Below are 19373 nucleotides of genomic sequence, written 5' to 3' on the forward strand. Positions count from 1 at the left end.
AACACTCAAAAACAGAAACACTCAAAAACATTACACCGGCGTTGTAACCCTATTGGATTTTTGCCGGAGGTATGGAGTCCACTATAGGCTACTGTCCACCTATGTGGGATCTTTTACTTGCCCTGGCATAGACACTCAGGTACAAGGGACCACGGCTTTTAGTCTCATCCGACAGACCCTCGACTATTTCATACGTTAATGTACGTGTTGTGAAGAGCCAGGAATTTTAGTTCCTTGAAAGCCACGCCGGTTCATCCAGACATACAATCCTGGGTTCTGGGTTAATTTGCTGTCTGTCGTATAGAGAAGAGTAGCATTACCTTCATTCTGGTGTCCTGAACCTTATAATAAAGTACATGTACATGCAACTTCCTTTTTCTAGTTTGATGTTCTCTATAAAAACGAGATGCCCGTCCCCTACAACCTCACTCAGATAATCAGATTCGAGTGCGTCAACAAATCCCAGGCGTCAACGGTGTTGCGGCAAAAACGTGAGACTGGCGCAGATTTGAACGCACAGTGAGTAGCAATGTTGTGTAAAAGCAGAAGACTCTGGTTAAAGATAGGTTGTTCTGATATTTTGGGTTCAGATCTGTCAAAGCACTTCCACACTGTATCTTTCTTAAATCAGACCACTTATGTCTTTCTTAAAGGGAGGAGAAGATTGACAGTGCTTACTTAAAAGGAACCATCGAATATATTTGTAGGTACTGCAGGCAGGCCAAAATGTTTCCAGACAAATCTTAAAGCACATGCGCATGTATATATCTGAATCCTCTCCGCAATAGTAATACGTTCAGAGACGTGCAAAGGTTTTAAAGCTGTTGCAATTGGCTTTTTGTGTTGTACATGTACATGCAACTTCATCGCAATCAATTGATTTATACTCTCTATCGAGCTATGAGTTTATGCAGAAATGATGATGAACACTCTGTATCAACATTATTTCTTTCTTCAGAAACGACGGCGGTTATTATCTCAAAGTCTACTTCTTGATCGTACTGAAGACAGTCAACGAAGCCTTGTCAGTCACGGCACAGCAAGTGGTGAATATCCTGGACACCGAGATAAAGGGCAACAATGACTACTTAGGAGTTTATCAAATCAAGGCTGCCACTGTTGTAGTTGAAGGTATGTTGTCACCGCGAGGAACTGTGTCTTGGCTAAAAGTTCCATTCTGGGGAAATCAGGGCCATGGCGACCATTAAAGGGGTAGGCCGTTCGTATTTACTGGCGGTCCAGGAAAATAGAAATGCGTTCTGTTATGCCAATTGGGATGCTTCCAAACTCATTGAAACCCCTGCATTTCAGGCGACTGTAGTTTCTGTTCCTTTTCAGGTGTGACTTCAAAGGTTACCGAAGCGCCAACAACGACCACAACGGCACTACCAACAACACCAGCGCCACCTACAGGTAAATAACATTCAAGTAGTCTCTCAATGCAGTCCTTATTCACCATAACTAATTTATACCAATTCTTTTCCCTGGCCGCATTAGTCTACAATATTCTCGCTGAACAGCCACACTTACTCTCTTTTGAGTACGACAACGCCCACACCGTGTGTTCTCTAGTACGGGAGATATCTAACTTTCGTTCTCCATACATTTCAGCACCTGTCTTTCTTGGCGAGGTTGTTGTTGAGGAACGGAATTGTACCACAGCGCTAGAGAACATCTCAAGTCCTGAAGCTATTCAGTTGGCTCTTGAAATTGAGAAGACGGTACGTTTGACTTTGAATAGAGTCTCCAGAATATGAAAATGCACAATAAAAGATCAGGATTTGCTTGACTCCTGAACGGTTTCTGTTGTCCCAATGTTGCTGTATATGCTCGGAGTTAAAATGGGATGAAAAATGAATATATGTAAGGAAGTATGAAAGGGATTTGACAATAAATCTCAATTTCATTGTGATATCAAAGTGTTATACCAGTTAGAGGCCACAACAGACCTGTCAGAATCCTTTGTGGTTGCAGGTGAAATGGAAGGGGCAAAAGGAACTGAAAGAAGCGCCTATTTATATTAGATGATAGAGTAGATTTTGTCACTTCAATTGTTAGTGTGACTCATACATGTTCCCCTTTACTTTTTCAGTTTGATCAAATGTACCAGTCGGACCCAGAATTGAAGGTCACTTACAACTTGACTGATGTTACTGGTTTTGTTTGTGTCAATGATACTTATGGTGAAAACTTGACGGACACCCTCCTTCGTAAGAAACGACTTTTTGAGGATACCTACGTTCCCATTGGGTAAGTACTTCATTAATACGGACAGGTAAACATTGTTTCTTGTCCCTGCCTGCGCCGACTTAGGCCACCACCCGAAAGTATGTTTTTTGCTTCCTTTCGTTTCACATCTGACAACAGTCCGTTATGAATGTTCTGGTTGCTCATGTACCGATCGAAACCTGTATAATGCAATTTTGTGCCACAAGTGTTGGTTAAAGTCTTCATAAGAATCCCTTGAATGGTTCTAATGTACCGAAAACTAGTATAGAAGGGACCTTCTTTATTGCTATTTCTAGGAACCGGATCTTGGTACTGTTCAGGGTTATCCTAGTAATAAGCGAAGAAGCAGAGAATGTGACAGAGGTGAAGGTCCAAGAAGTCTTGACGAAAAGGATCACCTCCAACAACTCTACTCTCGGGGAAGACTCTCAGGGGAAGAGTTTTGTTGTTAAAGTGACGACGATTGTCATTGAAGGTAAATTCGCTTAACTTCGCCATCTCATTATATCAATCGTTTTGTATCCAAGCCATTACCGCTGTCCATTTCTTTTATCCACTGGCCGTCCTTGACAAAACACATGTAAGGATAAAAAAAAAAGATAATTTCGTCTGACTTTTTCGTCACGTCTATGACCAAGTGTTTCCTCCATTTTCTGGAACAACCATAGTTAGAAACTAGCTAATTCAACCTTCAGATGTGCCATTTGGAAAGCAATACACTACATGATTTAGTTTGACTTGTCAGAAGAACCTCAGATATGTCATATCATATTCTGAACTTTCTTTCAGAATTGATCATTACGACAACTACAACCACAACCGTAGCAACTACACCTCAGCTGACTACAACAGAAGCGGCCACAGTTCCGCCTGTTATCACAACGAAGAAGACCACCGCGGTGATTTCTACTGAAGCTGCTGCTACCACAACTCAGGCGGCTACTACAACACAAACTGCTACCACAACTCCATACCGAACATCTCCGACTTCAACTCTCCCTACAGAGGCGACCACAGATCTGGGCCTTGATACAACTACAATTCCAGTTGAAGTGACCACAGATCTTGGTATGGGCACCACGACATTCCCTGGCCAGGCCACCACCGATCTGGAACTAGACACGAATGACCCACCCACTACGGTAGTGGTCAAAATAACAACAAAATCGCCAACAACTACGACTGATATTATTGAGGTAGAAACCAAGGCTCCGTACGATCCCGATTTTATCGATGACCCAGCCGTTGAAGACTTAGATTTACCTCTAAACGCAATGAATTCTGAAGTCGTTGAAACACAGAGGAGGAGGCGGTCTGCTGAGGATTCGGAGTCTGATGTTCAAGACGATGCAGAAGATTCCATTGATGACCGAGAGGCTGGGGAGTTGAACGAGTTGGACGAGTTGTCTCTGCTAGATACGGTGGATTCTGCTGCTGCCTCGATGGTAGTGAAGACTAAGAGGAAGATGCCGTCCGTCGTCGAGACAGGTGGGTTTTTTAAAACTGCTAACGTCACATGTACTAGATGGACTACAGGAACAAAATTTCAAGTGAACATAGATTGTAACGAAGTGACTTGCGCTGCGGCGAGTTGGGCAGGTTATACCTTGTGAAAGGGACACATTGGGCATCAGATATTTTGGTTTTCACACTTGGAGCTGGACCGGATCGTTGAAAAATCTTTAAACTGTCATATACAGTGCACTACAAGAATTGAGCACATTAGCTTGAAATTCGCTAACTATGTCCAAACCCACCTTGCATGAATGAATTTTCATTTATTTACAGCCTCAGTTGGTGAATCAGTTACGGCTTCACACACGTGGACGTACGCCCGCCAAATCTTTGAAGTTGGTTTTGAGAACTGCTACAAATCCCTCATCTCCATAACAAGAAAGAGAGATGCGGCAACAAACTGCAGGTAAATAAAGACAAGGGCTTCATTAAGATAATGAACCACATGGTGAAACCCCAACCTGTCAGCTGATAGACCCACCGGAGCGAACTTGTCAGAATTCTTAACGACCGTTATCATAGCGCAGCTTTAAACAACCTGGCCCCGATGAATACTTCCCCAGGGTAACTACTGGTGGAGAAACCTATCGGCTCATCCTGAACCAAACAATTCCCTTCTTTCAGGTCAATCACAACGTTTTCGCAATGTACAATGAGTTTCATAAAAGGTGCCTCGAAGTCCGGAGCTAGTCCATTGGATGTTGACTGGGCTGTCCTTGTAAATAGGAAATTCATCCAGCACAACTTCGACGATTTCAACCCCATCGTCTGTTTCGTAAACACGACGTCAACAAACAAGATTGCAGACGATACCTTGAAGTATTCTACCAACGAAAACCGGAGATGCACCAGTCCGAAATTCCTCCTCCAGAAGGCGAATAGCGCGTGCAATAAACATGCGCGGGATTTCACGGGATCGAAAAATATGGCTGACGTTTTCAAATCCCTGAATGAGGTGTCAGATGATACCGAACTGTATGCTGGGAAGCATGACCTGATCAGTCAAGGACTTGCAGGACGACGCCGCAAGTGCAAGTAAGTTGTCATTTACACTGGTAGTTCTCTGTTAGCTTAAGATTTTGGCAAAGACTAGTTCTCGACGTAAACATTTACCTTTCGGCGTTTGTGACAATTCGATGAGATGGGCTATATATAATCCTTTCCTTACACTTTACAGCCAATTTCTTTCGACTTTGTCATCGTGCGTGCTCGAGCAGTTCTTGGAAGCGGATTGCAGCCCCGAAGCCTACTACTCCACGCTCATTGACGCGACTGACGCCATTCAGCATGCTTACGGAATCGATCCCTCGATCTGTGTCCTTGTTACACCTCCAAGACTAACCACGGACCATCGGACATCGAAGCAGTGTCATGCTGTTGATGTTTTGAATGTAATTAAGGACTCATGCCGACCTCATCATGTTATGATAAGGAATGCAAACACGAGAAATACCCAATGCAGGTAAGATAAACTGATTTCTTGCCATTCGACTTTAAAAGTTGTTCAAAAACGGTCTTCAATCAAGTCCAACAAATGTACAGGCTCTAAAGTATCTTGAATAAATGTCGACCTTGTTCTAAAGTTCACTGAATAATGGTAATGCAGAGGTTAAACTAATACATTCAAACGCATTCTCCCGTTGCAGCTCCTTCAAGCAAATGCTTATCTGCGCCTACCGCCATGCACGTGTCCGGTATGGCTGCTCACCACTAGACGTGGACACAATCGCCATTACGAATCACAGAAAACTCGAAGTCATGTACAACACACTCAGCATCGTGTCCTGTCTCATTGAAAAGGAAAAGATCCCCTGGTTGACTTTCGACATCGGACCAAACAAGGACGCCTCATGTGATGACATTGATTACACCTACACGATTTCTAGTAAGACTTGTTGGAAGCAGATGCAGACATTGATTGCCACGCCATCTGTCGCAGGAAGCAGTAGTCTCGCAGGGAACTACGTCGGGCTTGGGGACCGGGGTATTGATAGTAATGAGGTGTGGATGAATCAAACCGGAAAATGCAGGTGAGTAAGGGATCATTAGAAGTCAATACAACGACACTCGAGAATACCGCGAATACTGAGTACTCCAACAACAGAGACCAATCCTTTGTCGCAAAATACTTAAGTTGTTTTTTTGGTATTATGATGCTTAATCAGCTTTGCCAACACTTTCGATTCAAGTTTATATCAGATTGATATTTCTTGTCAACCTTGGTTAACTGCGAAGCTGATGATCTATTCCAACAACGAAAGTTTGAAAAGTCTTTTTATGTCTTGCTTGGGACTTCTAATTTCATATATGTACATGTACTCGTGACCAAGAAAACATACCAGTTGCGTAATCAACTTTCTGGCCGATTTTGCAGGCAATTCTTGGATGGTTATGCCAGCTGCGTCGCCCAAGTCTCTCTCTACTCGGGATGCACCCTGCAGGAATATCAGACCCTTCTCGTGGACAACTCGAAATGGTTCGAAAGCTATTTCAACCTCAGTCCCACGGAGTGTTTCCTTGTCACTCCAGATGGAGACGCCGGTGAGGACTTGGAATCCGGAACGGTTTCTCGAAGTGAAAGCAGTCAATCGGGTAAGAATACAGGATGACCATATACTGGTACACGTCTTGAGATTAGCTTTTAAACATCCATATGTCGAAAGTATAGAGTCTGTATATCAGAAAACAAACGTTTTATTCTAATGTCTTTGGTTGGTGTAGCTATGCAGGCCATTACTATCAGTGAACACCATTGATGAAAAACTTTGATTCAAGTTACACTGACGAAAGAGACGTACCTTCAGCTGTAGGACTGTTGATCAAAAAAAATTTACTTGATTTCAGTTCTGAAATACAAGCTTCGGTTCACCGTTGAGGATGTTAACTCAAAGTTCGAACGGATAGACGAAAAGGAGCTACAACTGGAATTAGACTTAATCATGGTTCACGCGGAAATCGTGAAGCTTTATACCAAGAGTAGACTTTCCGGTCACCTCCATCATATTCTGGTGACGGGGAAGAGAAAAGGGTGAGTCCTCAAGGTTGGTTGCAGTGTTGATCGAAAAATCTGTGAGTCCTCATGCTGTGGGTCGAGATAAGCTCGGTGATCATACAAAGCCCGGTGGTACGCCTCATCTGCCTCATGGCACTTTGGACAAACTTCTCTGGGAGGATGTTATTCGACTATTCCGTGTAGGAACCACTGACTAATCCTCTCGTAACGGGGTTTTCCATATACTCAGCCTCACGAGATTTCAATCATGATGTAAGCCTTGAGCGACTGAGCTGAATCTTATATCTCCGGATGCACTGAGTGAGATGGGTGGCCGGGAACGACAATCCGGCACATTTTACAATGATCATATTTTGGTCATTGCCGAAAGATTAGGCTTGTTTGTATCAGTGGGAAACAACGGGCTGTAACAACGTTAACTTTCTTTCACAGGAAATCAGGTTTGTCCGTGACAATGACAGCCGACGTGGAGACCAGTGGTGATCACTTGGAGAGGGAGATCCCGCTCATACTGAGCCGGGCTGCACTCAAAAAGAAGCTGCAGATAGAAGTATTGGTGACGTCAATTACAGGAGAAGGTAAGTGTGAAAATCAGACATTCCAAGATGAAACAGTAAGCCCGCACTAGCATTCCTCTCCCCACTCCTCTGTTACTCTCGAGGATCGCTTCTCCACGGAAGTGACGAACGTCTCTTGTTAGTCTCAACATCAAATGCGACGCACCTGTATCATTCTCGGGGAACGCTTCTCCACGGTAGTATCAACGCACCTCTGTCATCCTCGGGAATGGCTTCTCCCAAAAAGTGACGCCTTTATACCCGTATTCTGATCGTTTTTCTCCTTCTCTTTTCAGTTATGACGTAGCAGATGAGGAGTTCTGTACTGTAAATTTTCAGGAACGTCTGTGATTATTCATCAGGACATTTTATTATTTATTACACTGTCAATGAAAGAAAACTGCATAATGGACTATAAAGGGTGTCCCAACACAATGTCAACGAAAGAGAGGAGCTAAAGTTGTGATAACTCAGTGTATATACATGTAGATGTATAGGAGAAACGTTCGTCTGATGAAACATTTGATTGTGATTTTATCATCTTATTCAAAACAATCTGTCAGTCGGATCGATAAGGCATGTGCATTTTTGGGAACCCTGATTATGTGAAAAAAACAGAGCATATTTTCTATATACCACGGTGCTATCGATCTCAGTATAGGATTCATTATTAGAGATGTAAATATATAAATTTTAGAGAAGATACTTAACTGACGTTGTAGCAATATTGAATTGTGTTCTACTGTTTGATTGCTCCAAGGTTGAGGAGGCAATGACCCTTGAGACCAGACGCTTGAGAACAGCTCTGACCCTTGAGACCAGACGCTTGAGAACAGCTCTGACCCTTGAGACCAGACGCTTGAGAACAGCTCTGACCAACCATTATGACAAGTGATGGATAAGACATCAGTGATGCGATGCACAATTTGTAATTACTAGCACTGTGTCCCGGACAGGTGTATAGTTGTGCCGACAGACACAAGAACTTTATCAGTATTGGCTATTTTGGTCGCAATATTTTTATAGGTACTGATTCTCTACAATGGGTATAGTTTCGTTCACTTTCGACGGGGCCAGATAACTTTCGATGAAGTTAGTGTAAGGGCTCTAAAATCATATGGAATACGAGCCTGTTATGTTTGAGAGAACACCGGACATCGTTTTTCGTTCACGTCACTGCACTGTCCAATTTTTATTTCTGTATGCATAACACATCAAATATATACAGGAAACTGCGCGTTTTAGTCATGAATGTATTGCTTTTTTGGTCGTTAATACCAAGGGGAAAAAACTTATGTTATTACCCCCGTCATTGCATGTACATACATATATTTGTTGTCCAGGTCTCTGACACGGACCTATGCGTGCTATAGGTTCGTGGCTCTGACCCCTTCATTTACTGCTTGAACTCCTTCTAATCCGTGTAGTTACATTATGTACATGTATATTTATACGGGTGATGATTGCCTCGGATATTCTTCATGTATTGCATTGATGATATTTCATGACACATAATAAAATATTGTATTTGAACAATTCACCCGAATCATTGTGTTTTTCTTCGTCCCTTTCCCGTTGTTTCTAAGACGACAGACACCCTGTATCGGGGATGGGCCTTTTAATAACTAACTGCCCAACCAGTAAAGAACATATCAACCAAGAGTCTTAGACAGTATCACGTGACAGAGGAAAACTGTTTTGTTTTTATCAAAGGTACTATCATGGCTTTTTAAGATAGCTTACCTAAACACCTCGTGAAGTATGTCTTGCACTATTGCTTATACTAAATTGCCGTTATCAAGAGAGTGGTTGAGTCACTCTAGCGTTATTCCAACGTTAGTGCCATCACAGGCAGATGTCTTGAATGTCTCCCTGTAGAGACCAAGTCACAACCAATCGGTCTAGATCGCATATCCTAAAGACGAAGCCACAAACCATTGCAACAGCAAAGAGAGCATTCTACTGACATTCTTCTTCGTCATCACCTTTCCCCGATGGTAATGCTTTACTCGAAAGTCGAAGCAATGAGGTCGTGAAGACAGCCGATTGTCTTGCAAGACGTTTAGTTACTACAACAGTCCAAAGACGTCACTAGCTAACGCTGCTAATCTCCGCACATGGATCGTGTCGTCGTCATGCGCAACTGTGATACTGCATTGGAGTTTGCCAAATATCTCGTCTGTGATTGGTTAAACAAAAGAACAGTCAACTTTTCTAGCCAATCAGGATCCCTTCAGCCACGTGGCGTGACGTGACAACCGTATCAACGCAACTAATTTCGTTTGGGGAATTCGCGCAAGCAACGTCGTTTCGATTTTGCTCTCGTAAAAAACCAAATATTGCTACTTTAGCCGGTCTTAGATACTTTTTTTTGATCGAATACTGTCGCACAATATCTTGCGTTCATACAGAACCTCTAGTTTCACCAACATGCTTTACATGAGTTATTTGGTGATGTTTTTTCTGGCTTGTTTTCTGGCGCCCGTCGCGTCGGAGCAGCCATCTTCAAACTGGCGAAGTGCCACACCTTCGGAGTCGATGCCGACTCATCTCGCTTCCAATGGAACGATAATCTTTGGAAAGCTCAACTCGAGCGGAACCTATACCCTCGGAGGTTATCTCGATAGTTACGAAGGGCAAGCAGGACTATGGTCGCTTGGCCCTTGGACTGCGATTGCAACAAGTTTCGTTGATACGTTCATCAAAGTTCCCTGGGGTGAGTAAACCATCCCATTTCTCGGATTTAAGTAACATCAGCCGATTTCTATGAATGTAGGCTATTATCTATTTCAGTCCTTTATGTTGGCCTTCATCGTCTGGTGCTCTGTTTATTTTGATATATTGCGTTTGATTTCAATTCATTCAATCAAATGCCATCACTCCATCAGCCTCAGTGCAGGAAAAAAACTTGTAAACTATCCAAAAGAAATTCTCTGCCAGTGCTAACAACAGTTGCTAGACTGTGCTCTTTGGGTATTCACCGATTGGTCAATAAGCCCTCAAACAAAATAGCAGTCAGGATAACTTTAAATATAATATTTGGACTCAAAAATTTTTTTCATCTGTAGCATGACAAAATTGCCGCAATCAATTTCTTAACAGAAATCATGGGGTTTCACTGAACAATTATTTCTATTTTTCAGACCTGATTGTGCGTTTGAAAAATTCTAACTTTCAACTTAACGTGATCATCAACGATTGGCAAGAGGTAGGAGTATTTTATCTTATCACCCAGATCATGGACATACAGCTTTACACACAGTCTTGTTCACCAAGCTCTTGGTACTGAAAGTGAAGTCCTGGATATCATATTTGTAATCAGACAAATCATTTCCAAAGAGTGAGCTATATTAACATAGGATTAGACTCCCGGGGCAGTCCATTTCATTCTCCTGAGCGTCTCTTCTCATGGTGACAGGAAGAGCCCAGTCCACTGCATCAGGAGTGTACACCCGCATAGCATTCACTGTAAATGAACTTGTGACAAGTGATTAGTGAATCAACATAACCAGAATCTTATGTAAATCCCACCACACAGTTGAATGATTATCAAATGATTGTCCTTCATCTTCCAGTATGCCAAGCTCGAGGCCCCAATGCTTGTGCCATTCACCATTGGCGTCTTCCTGGCACTCATTGTGCCATTCGTCGGACTCAACCTTTGCTGCTGCCGCTGCTGCGGTCGGTGTGGAGGCAAATACACCTCCAAGGAAGCCGAAAAGAAAAGTCAGAGCTGTGGATTCATGGTCGGATTAGGGCTCATCATAAGCTGCATTTTCATCATGTGAGTTGAGATAAACGTCCTCTGCTATCCTCCGAAAATTGGGTTTTGTTTCACTTTTCAAAAATATTTTACGAGGCTAAGAAGATAGAAAGCTAACTTCACAATCAATTTTGAAACATTACGACTTGTGGTATTTAACTCCTTGCTGCGTGGGTCCAAGGACAGCAGAGCAAATGGGGAGGCACCGATGGTTGCTGGTTGTGACATTGTCTTTATTATCTTTATCTTCAGTCTCGGTGCTTGCGGGTTTGTAGGATCCTCACACCGACTCCACAACACACTGCCTCACGTTGCAGAAGCTGCAGTCTACGCAGTTGATGACTTTTCGCTTTTCAGAGACAAGTTCTTTGAGGTGAGTCAAATCTTTGTCAAAATTGTAAGGTTTATCATGGCATCGATTCAATCCATTTACAAATACTAAAGGACATTGCATTTCATCTGTTGCTTTTTTGGTATGTAGTAAGGACCTCTCTGCTTCTTCTCAGAGATGGTCCTCTTCGAACACTTAGGGGAGGGTAAGGTTCATTCTCTGACAACTAGACAAATTTTATCTTAACCATTGACAACATTTTCTTAAACTTTCAGGATCTTGATCTTGTCACCGTTAGAGAATTCAAGAATGTCGCTGATATCATGTCATCCGAACTTGACCGTAAGTATTGAGAATTGCCCGAAAATGTTTGGAAGATACCATCAAAAACTTACTGAAATTCTGTCCTTATGATATGTATGCTGTAAACAACTGATCATTGTATGACTATGATTTTCAGGCCTACCTGACGAAGTCACTGGTCCCTTTATGCTCGCAGGTCGACCTGTCGTTCAGGGCATTACTGGAAACCTCCTGGGTCTTGACAAGGGTAAGTTTTTTAAATCCTTGGTTGAATTCAGAGTGCGTACAAACCCTTACATAGGAGGCAAATGTGACCTTGCCTTCAATTTTATGAGACTTTGATAACTCGAAAAATATTTTGATAGCTCAATCATTCAGGATAATCTTAAACTTGTGATGAAAATATTTGTCAAATATACATCTTTACAGACTTGGACGCGCTTAAGGACCGCTTGAGTGAGGTCGACTCAATCTCCTCACATGTCACGGACTCGGGTGACAGCATCAGAGTACTGATCGATGAGATCAAGGCAAACTTGACCACTCTGAAAACCACCTGTTCAGGATCACCTGACTGCGGTCATATGATGGATCCTAATGATGTGTCATCTGTCTATGACTTCTCCAAGGTAAGAGATTGTGTACAAAACCAAACGTACTCTCAAAACAACTCATGGTAAAACCCTGTGAGTGTGAGTCATGTTAGATCAAATATATGTATTTTGTGATGAATTCAGACATATTCCCACCCTCCCCTCTTGTTCATCACCCCCCCCCCCCCCCCCCCTTATTAAGACAAAGAGAGCGACTTGCTCAACAAACGGTGTAACCAACCCATCTTATTTTCCTTCGTCCTCAGACCCCAGATATGACAGGAGAAACAGCAAGTTTGGGCCCTGTGCTCAGTCTGGATTTAAAGGGTATCGCCACTATGGTAAGCCAGTTATGTCTATGCTAATTGTTATTCATTTAATGCCATATTTTCATAAAAAAGCACAAAAAAATTCCTTGCACCTACCTTGAAAATATGGGGAAAAACTATCTGAATTGAAAACTGCCAATTGATTTGAAATTTTCTAAATCTGGACACATTATCATCATGGTTGTGCCTATCGTCCTCAAAACAGAACAAGTCTCTTATTTGCTAACTTACTTCTTCTGTCTTCTGAGACTAGTGAGAGCATAGGCTGACAGCAACTTTCTTTTGCCGTCTCCTGTCTCTGGCGATCCTCTCTAGTTCCTGCCGAGAGTGACCTGTCAGTCTATACCAACCATGTCAAGATGGAGACTTGTTGGAGTGTCTTCACAACCTTTCTGGTTGTTCACCATATCTCTGCCCCAGCATAACAGATTACAGAACTTATGAGGATGAGGAAACTTTCAGTAAAGCCAGCTGCAGTGCTAGGGAGTCAAATGGTATATTCAAATATCTTCTTTCTGTGACTTGCAGGCGAGGAATACCTTTGAGGATATTCCCAAACAGGTCAATGCATCAGCTTTTGACAAAGCAAATGGTAAGTCTTTCTTTTTTGGCTCACCGTTGCCGCGTTGGGGGAGTCTATACAATAGCCCTGTGTCTGTCGTCTGTCGTCGTCATCGTATCCAGTGGCACGTTTCTTAACTGCTAGTGCTAAGAACTTTGTACACATGACCCCCTAGGTCAGCTTCCTTCTTTTGAATTCGTCATCTTTATGTAAACTCACTGTCCTCAAGTTTTCAAACTCGATCGTACCTTGGAATGTACTGGCTTTGATATATGCCTTCCTCAAGTTTGAGTTCATGCCGCCTTAATATCAAAGTTTGAACTTGGTCTTGAAGCTGTATTTCTCACATCTGTCAACAATGTCATAAGGATTGTAAAACAGTTTGGGACCAGCTTACTGAACAGTGAAAGACTCTGATACAGTTTCTATCCTCAGATATCTATGCATCAAACACTCTTTTAGTGCTCAGACATTTCAGTTTTACATAATGTACTTATATCCAAGATGACGGCTTGCCCCGAATTAGTTACTGGGAAATGGGGGCAAGTTTCATTTTTTCAAGGTCCTACAGCCACAGACACAGCTCCTGGGTGAGTTTAGAGAACGGACTCATGCATATTGATCTAGCAGGTGCTGCCATATTCAAGGTTCGGACAGCTCCTGGGAGAGTTTTCAGTGTCATATATGTAGCAGGTGCAGCCATACAGGTCGGGACAACTCCTGGGCAAGTTTACAGTGGGGACCTATGGTGCTGCCATATTGATTGTAGGGACAGCTTCTGGGTGTGTTTACAGTAGTAGGTACCAGTACATGAGACAGAATGGGCTTGTGCTGCTTATTCAAGGTTCGGACAGCTCTTGGGTGAGTTTACAGTAGGGACCTATATAAAATGATGGAGTCAGTAGGTGCTGCCATATTGGGGGTTCAGACCACTCCTGGGCGGGTTTACAGTAGAGGCAAAAATTTACGTGAACAATTTTAACAGAAGAACACACAACAAAATTCAAATGCCATGACATACAGCATACTGGTAGTTTATTATCAAGGTAATTTGTATGTTTACTGTACATTCAGTTATAAACAATATCAGCAGAGAAAATACAATTACAGTCAATCTCAAAGAACAACATTTAAAGAGTTGATAAAACCAAAGAATTGGCTCCATGTTTACCAGTTAGAAAATTGTATTTCTGATTTGCAGCTTGGTAACTGAGATTGTGTCATCTTCCTGGAGAGAGAGACCAGTGAGTGCCTAACCTTAGCTACGTTGCGCCTACACCTACCACACTCACTGGTCCCCATCCTATCACTAAAGCCTACACTAACGACAAGGCCTGGACGGCACTTTCTGCCTGTCAAGGTTATAATGCTATTAGAACCCACGGGCCTGACCCATATCTATCCTAGCTATAATAAAGAACATGAAAATCCAAGATCCGCAACCTGTCCTCTCCAAGCTTGTATTCCTGTAGACTTCTTGAACCTTAAAAATATGAGAATCTGAAATCATGCAATTATACCAATCACTAGCAAGATATCTTAAATCTCGCTGATAAATCTGATGCCTTGCAAGATGTCTTAAATCTCACTGAAAAATCTGATGCCTCAGTCCTCAATCTTGTATTTAATGGCGAACAAATGCTTGCCCTTTCCAAAGACACCCTTTCAGGAATCTTGCTCCCACGGGGGTGACTGGCTCTTCCACCCTTCCCCCGCTCTCCCCTTGCGGACATATCATTGATAAAGCCAGGTCCTTGAGATCACGGTGGAGTGTCAACAAAAATTGCAAGCAGATGCCAGGGAGACCACTATCTGACATCCATAACAGTCCTACTTCCCTGTATTCCTGTAGACTTCTTGAACCTTAAAAATATGAGAATCTGAAATCATGCAATTATACCGATCAATAGCAAGGTATCTTAAAACTCGCAGAAAAATCTTTGATTCATAGCAGCAAATATTTCATCATGTGATACAGTCGGAGTTATTTCATAATGTGCCAGGTGGATGCAGGTAGGAAGTTCATGCAAGGTAAAGGCAATTATAGTGCTTGGCAGGTCAGGAGAGTTAAGTTGGGAAGAGGGGCAGTGCAGTCAGTGCGGGCAGTTATGGTGGTGAGGGAGAATGATATAACCCTGACAGTACCAAACATGAAACAGTTGCAAAGATAAGAGAACAAAAAATGTCTCTTTAAAAAGTATCTTTTCTGATTTCAAAGAAAGCATTATGCACAGTGGTTGACACTTTGTAATGTGTGAATCTGTCAGCACAAACCTGTGCTCTGGGTAAACTCCATGCTCAAAGATCTCACGTTGGGCTTGGCTGTCTTCCTTGAGTGTGCAAGTGGGGCCATCGGCATTCAACGATTCAATAGGCTCTGAAAATATGCTGAAAGATGCAACATGATTACTTAAACAGGGCTAGAGCATAAACTGGTCTGATCAGAGAGATTGCAGCTTAGTATCAAGTGCCAGACTCTGGTACCACAGTCTGCTCTATTAGAGGACGATTAAAAGCTTACTTCTCACCTTCTCTTGAAACCAACACATTTCTGTGCTCATTAAGACACTCAAGGCTCAGAGATCTTATCTCGGTTGTCTTGCCTTTGTGGACAGGTTGGCCATCGGCATTCAATGATCCATGGCAATCAAAATATCTGAAATAATGCTGAAAGCTGCAACATGATTAACTGAACCAGGACTGAAGCATTTCCTGAACAGAGAGACGGAGGAAACACAGTCGACTCACTATCTGCACTATTACTAGAGAACTACTCTGGACTCTTGGGTCTTTGCGAGATTAGTTTTCTCTGCAACCCGAGACAGAATGATGAGCATCTCATGTTCAACTTGCTTTTATTTCGCAGTCAGTTTATTAGTTACCACTGTATGCCTTAGAGGGGGCAGAATGGTACTGTTTAGACAAGAAGTCTCTCCAACAGCCACAAGTATCTCTTCAAAAACATCTCAGCAACACGTTCGAGCCAGGTAATCTGTCAGCTGGCTGACGAGTAGGTTGGGAATTGTGTGTGATCAGTTCTCTCAAAGACACCCAAGACAAGGATTAAAATCTTGTGTTTATAAGTTACCATTGTTATGCCTTAGAGGGGGCAGAATGGTACTGCTTAGACAAGAAGTCTCTCCAACAGCCACAAGTATCTCTTCAAAAACATCTCAGCAACATGTTCGACCCAGGTAATCTGTCAGCTGGCTGACGAGTAGGTTGGGAATTGTGTGTGATCAGTTCTCTCAAAGACACCCAAGACAAGGATTAAGATCTTGTGTTTAATGGCGAACAAATGCTTGCCCTTTCCAAAGACACCCTTTCAGGAATCTTGCTCCCACGGGGGTGACTGGCTCTTCCACCCTTCCCCCGCTCTCCCCTTGCGGACATATCATTAGATAAAGCCAGGTCCTTGAGATCACGGTGGAGTGTCAATAAAAATTGCAAGCAGATGCCAGGGAGACCACTATCTGACATCCATAACAGCCTACTTCCCTCTTCAGCTAGTTACAGTCGGTGTGACACAACAGGCGGGATAGTGGTTGCCAAAAGTTTTTGATTGATTGATTTATAACATCATTTGAAATTGTATTTTACGTGGTATCAAGAGAACACTGATAAGTCAACATCAAGTTCTTAATCAAGTTCTTGATTTCAGTGTTACCTGACCACAAAAGCTTTACAGGGTCGTTCTGCATCTGTTCTGATCATTTGGAAAGTGGAAAGAAGTTGTACTCGCCCAACTTAGAGTAGCTCACATCCAAGTTGACCTGCCTCGAGTCTTGGCCTGCGGAAAAATCCAGAAGAAACTCATTCAAAGAGAAAAATGGGAACAGAAATACAACTGTTGAAAGGTTCAAGAATCTCCTGCTGAATAAGCTGAACAAGTCAACTTCAAATTTAGTTCTTCAAATTTCGATTCCTCAAATTTAGATGAATTTGATCAAGTTGTTCAGGAAAAATGAGACACAAATTTCCACACTTACCTCAGTCCAAAGACAAACCAGCACTGATTCAAAATGCACAGGGCAGTTAGAACGGGTTCTGCTATGCTAATTAAGTCATGTGACCCAAACCTCTTTTTCATTAGTCCAGTCTAATCCCTTGTCCATTGTCCCGGTGTCAAGCCTGTCATGCTAATGCTTCAATTCTGATTCTCGCAATCCCTTTCTTACAGCTTTGATGAAGTATTATGGATGATTGGATTAGTTTGGTTAAAGGGGGAATGTCAAGATAATGATGAGTCAGTACCTTTATTATTGGGTCAAGCCCTTGTGATTTGTGAGAATATTGATCAACATTTTCAAGGAGAAGTTTAAAAACATACATTTGTCACTGACTCCCTAGCCACAGGCACCTGAAAGATCTAGAATACAACACCAGCCCAGCTGATTAAACACTCATCAAAGCATGAGTGGTGTCACCTGCTGCAGGCACATGATTTAAAAATAAAACTTTCAACAAGTTCCCATCAGATATCAGTTGATCAAAGACATTCTTTTCTTCCTTCACTACATGACACCACGCTCTTCATCCATCTTTCCTCCATATGAGGTGAGCACAATGGCCCTGGCCATTTCATTTATGCCTTTCTATAAATTTGGCATCCACTCACACTCGGATGCCGTAACATTCTTATTCCACCGCAGAGCTGTCAATCACTTCTCTGTTGTTAGAAATTTAGCCTCAGTTAAACTTACAGAAACAAGCACTGAGAAAGCCAGATCTGGGAGTAACTGTATCGTCAGTTTAGTCAAAGAAGTGGCTTCAGACAAATTGAAGTGGGGCTGATTAAACGAACTTGTTGAATTGGACGACAAATGATGCGACCTGACATGATGCGACCTGACTGCGACCTGACATGATGCTGAAGGAAAACCTGTGAAATTTGTTTCTTTCTTGCACTTGCAGACATTAAGGACATAATCGATGGCCTGATTGACCCTGTCCAAGATGCATTGAACACTAGTGTCAAACCTTTGGTGAATGGGGTAAGTTTTTTTATTAGGTGAATTCTACAGAAAAACTTCTTATAAATATGAGAATTGAAGTTCTTTTTCTTTCTTTTTAACCTAGTTTAGGCACAACAGCTGTATGGTTCTCTCAGAGCCTCTTAATCAACTAGACTTTGATGTTTTCACCCCAAATCTTGGCTCTGTCCTCCGATTGACATTGTCTTCCGTGTCATCAAGAAAAATTTTTAAAATGTTGATATTTTGAGAACAATGTCCAAGTTGTCATTCCTTGATATTTGGAAGAATAAATGGTTAATTAGCACGGATATCGATATTTCACATTAGCATCAATTGACATGCATTATACATACCTGAGGTGAGCACATGGTCCCTGGACCATTTCATTTAGCTCTGCAAAAGTCTAAGCTCACAACGTATTCTTTTCATATTCTTGCAGCTCTTTGATTCGCTAGCCTTTAATGCCACCAAGTTAAGACACGAGATCCGCAGCAAAGCTGAGATCATCACCCAGAAAAGTGGATTCCAGTAAGTGCTTTGACTTATAGACAGTTGACACATCATTCATGATAAAGTTATAAGTCAGCTTAACCAGCCATGATGACCAAATATTACCAAAGGCATGATTAGATTCCTGATAGTTGTGACAGAGAGATGGTGTCTCCTAGTTTGTTTTCATTGGAAGTTCTGGTTTGCTTCCAAAATTTACCAAAGATCGAACAACTGAACATAACCAATGCTGAAACTCACAGATATTTGAAAATAACTTCCAATCATGAAATTACAGTATCATTTCTGTTTTTTTTGTAGGCAATATGTTTTGATTGGAATCTTCTCGCTGCCTGCTCTGATTGTCTTACTCGCCATGCTAGGCTTATGCCTGGGAGGCTTTGGGACCAAGTGTAGGCCTACTGTAAAAGCCAGGAACAGGGTATCACACACTGGTGCTCGCTTGAACTGGAGGTAGGTCAACCATGGACACAAAATAGTAGATTCTTTTGCATTTTCCTAACTTCTAAAAATGTTTACCGTCAACTCATTTGTCATACTTTCTGCCTTCTATCCTTTTGTTTTGTTTTAATTCTACTTTCTTTGCTCAAAATATAACATCCTCACTTGCTATTGGACCTGCTGTAATCTTAACGTTGCTGCTTTCTGACTTCTTCCTGCATGCTTTTCTCTATCATTTCTTCCTTTCTATC

The 19373-nt window shown here is 42.2% G+C and overlaps 1 protein-coding gene across 1 annotated transcript; it reads left to right on the forward strand.

Annotated features, from left to right (window-relative positions):
* The first annotated feature begins 9831 nt into the window (after positions 1-9831).
* On the forward strand, positions 9832-18703 carry LOC135489394 (prominin-1-like). Its single transcript, XM_064774737.1, has 11 exons — positions 9832-10030; positions 10458-10522; positions 10890-11098; positions 11330-11450; positions 11684-11750; positions 11869-11958; positions 12141-12340; positions 12571-12645; positions 13162-13225; positions 18110-18189; positions 18611-18703. The coding sequence occupies exons 1-11, from the start codon at positions 9853-9855 to the stop codon at positions 18701-18703; spliced, it is 1242 nt and encodes a 413-aa protein (XP_064630807.1). The 5' UTR covers positions 9832-9852.
* Positions 18704-19373: the final 670 nt, after the last annotated feature.

The sequence above is a fragment of the Lineus longissimus genome, chromosome 6, assembly GCF_910592395.1.
Source record: "Lineus longissimus chromosome 6, tnLinLong1.2, whole genome shotgun sequence".
NCBI lineage: Eukaryota > Metazoa > Nemertea > Pilidiophora > Heteronemertea > Lineidae > Lineus > Lineus longissimus.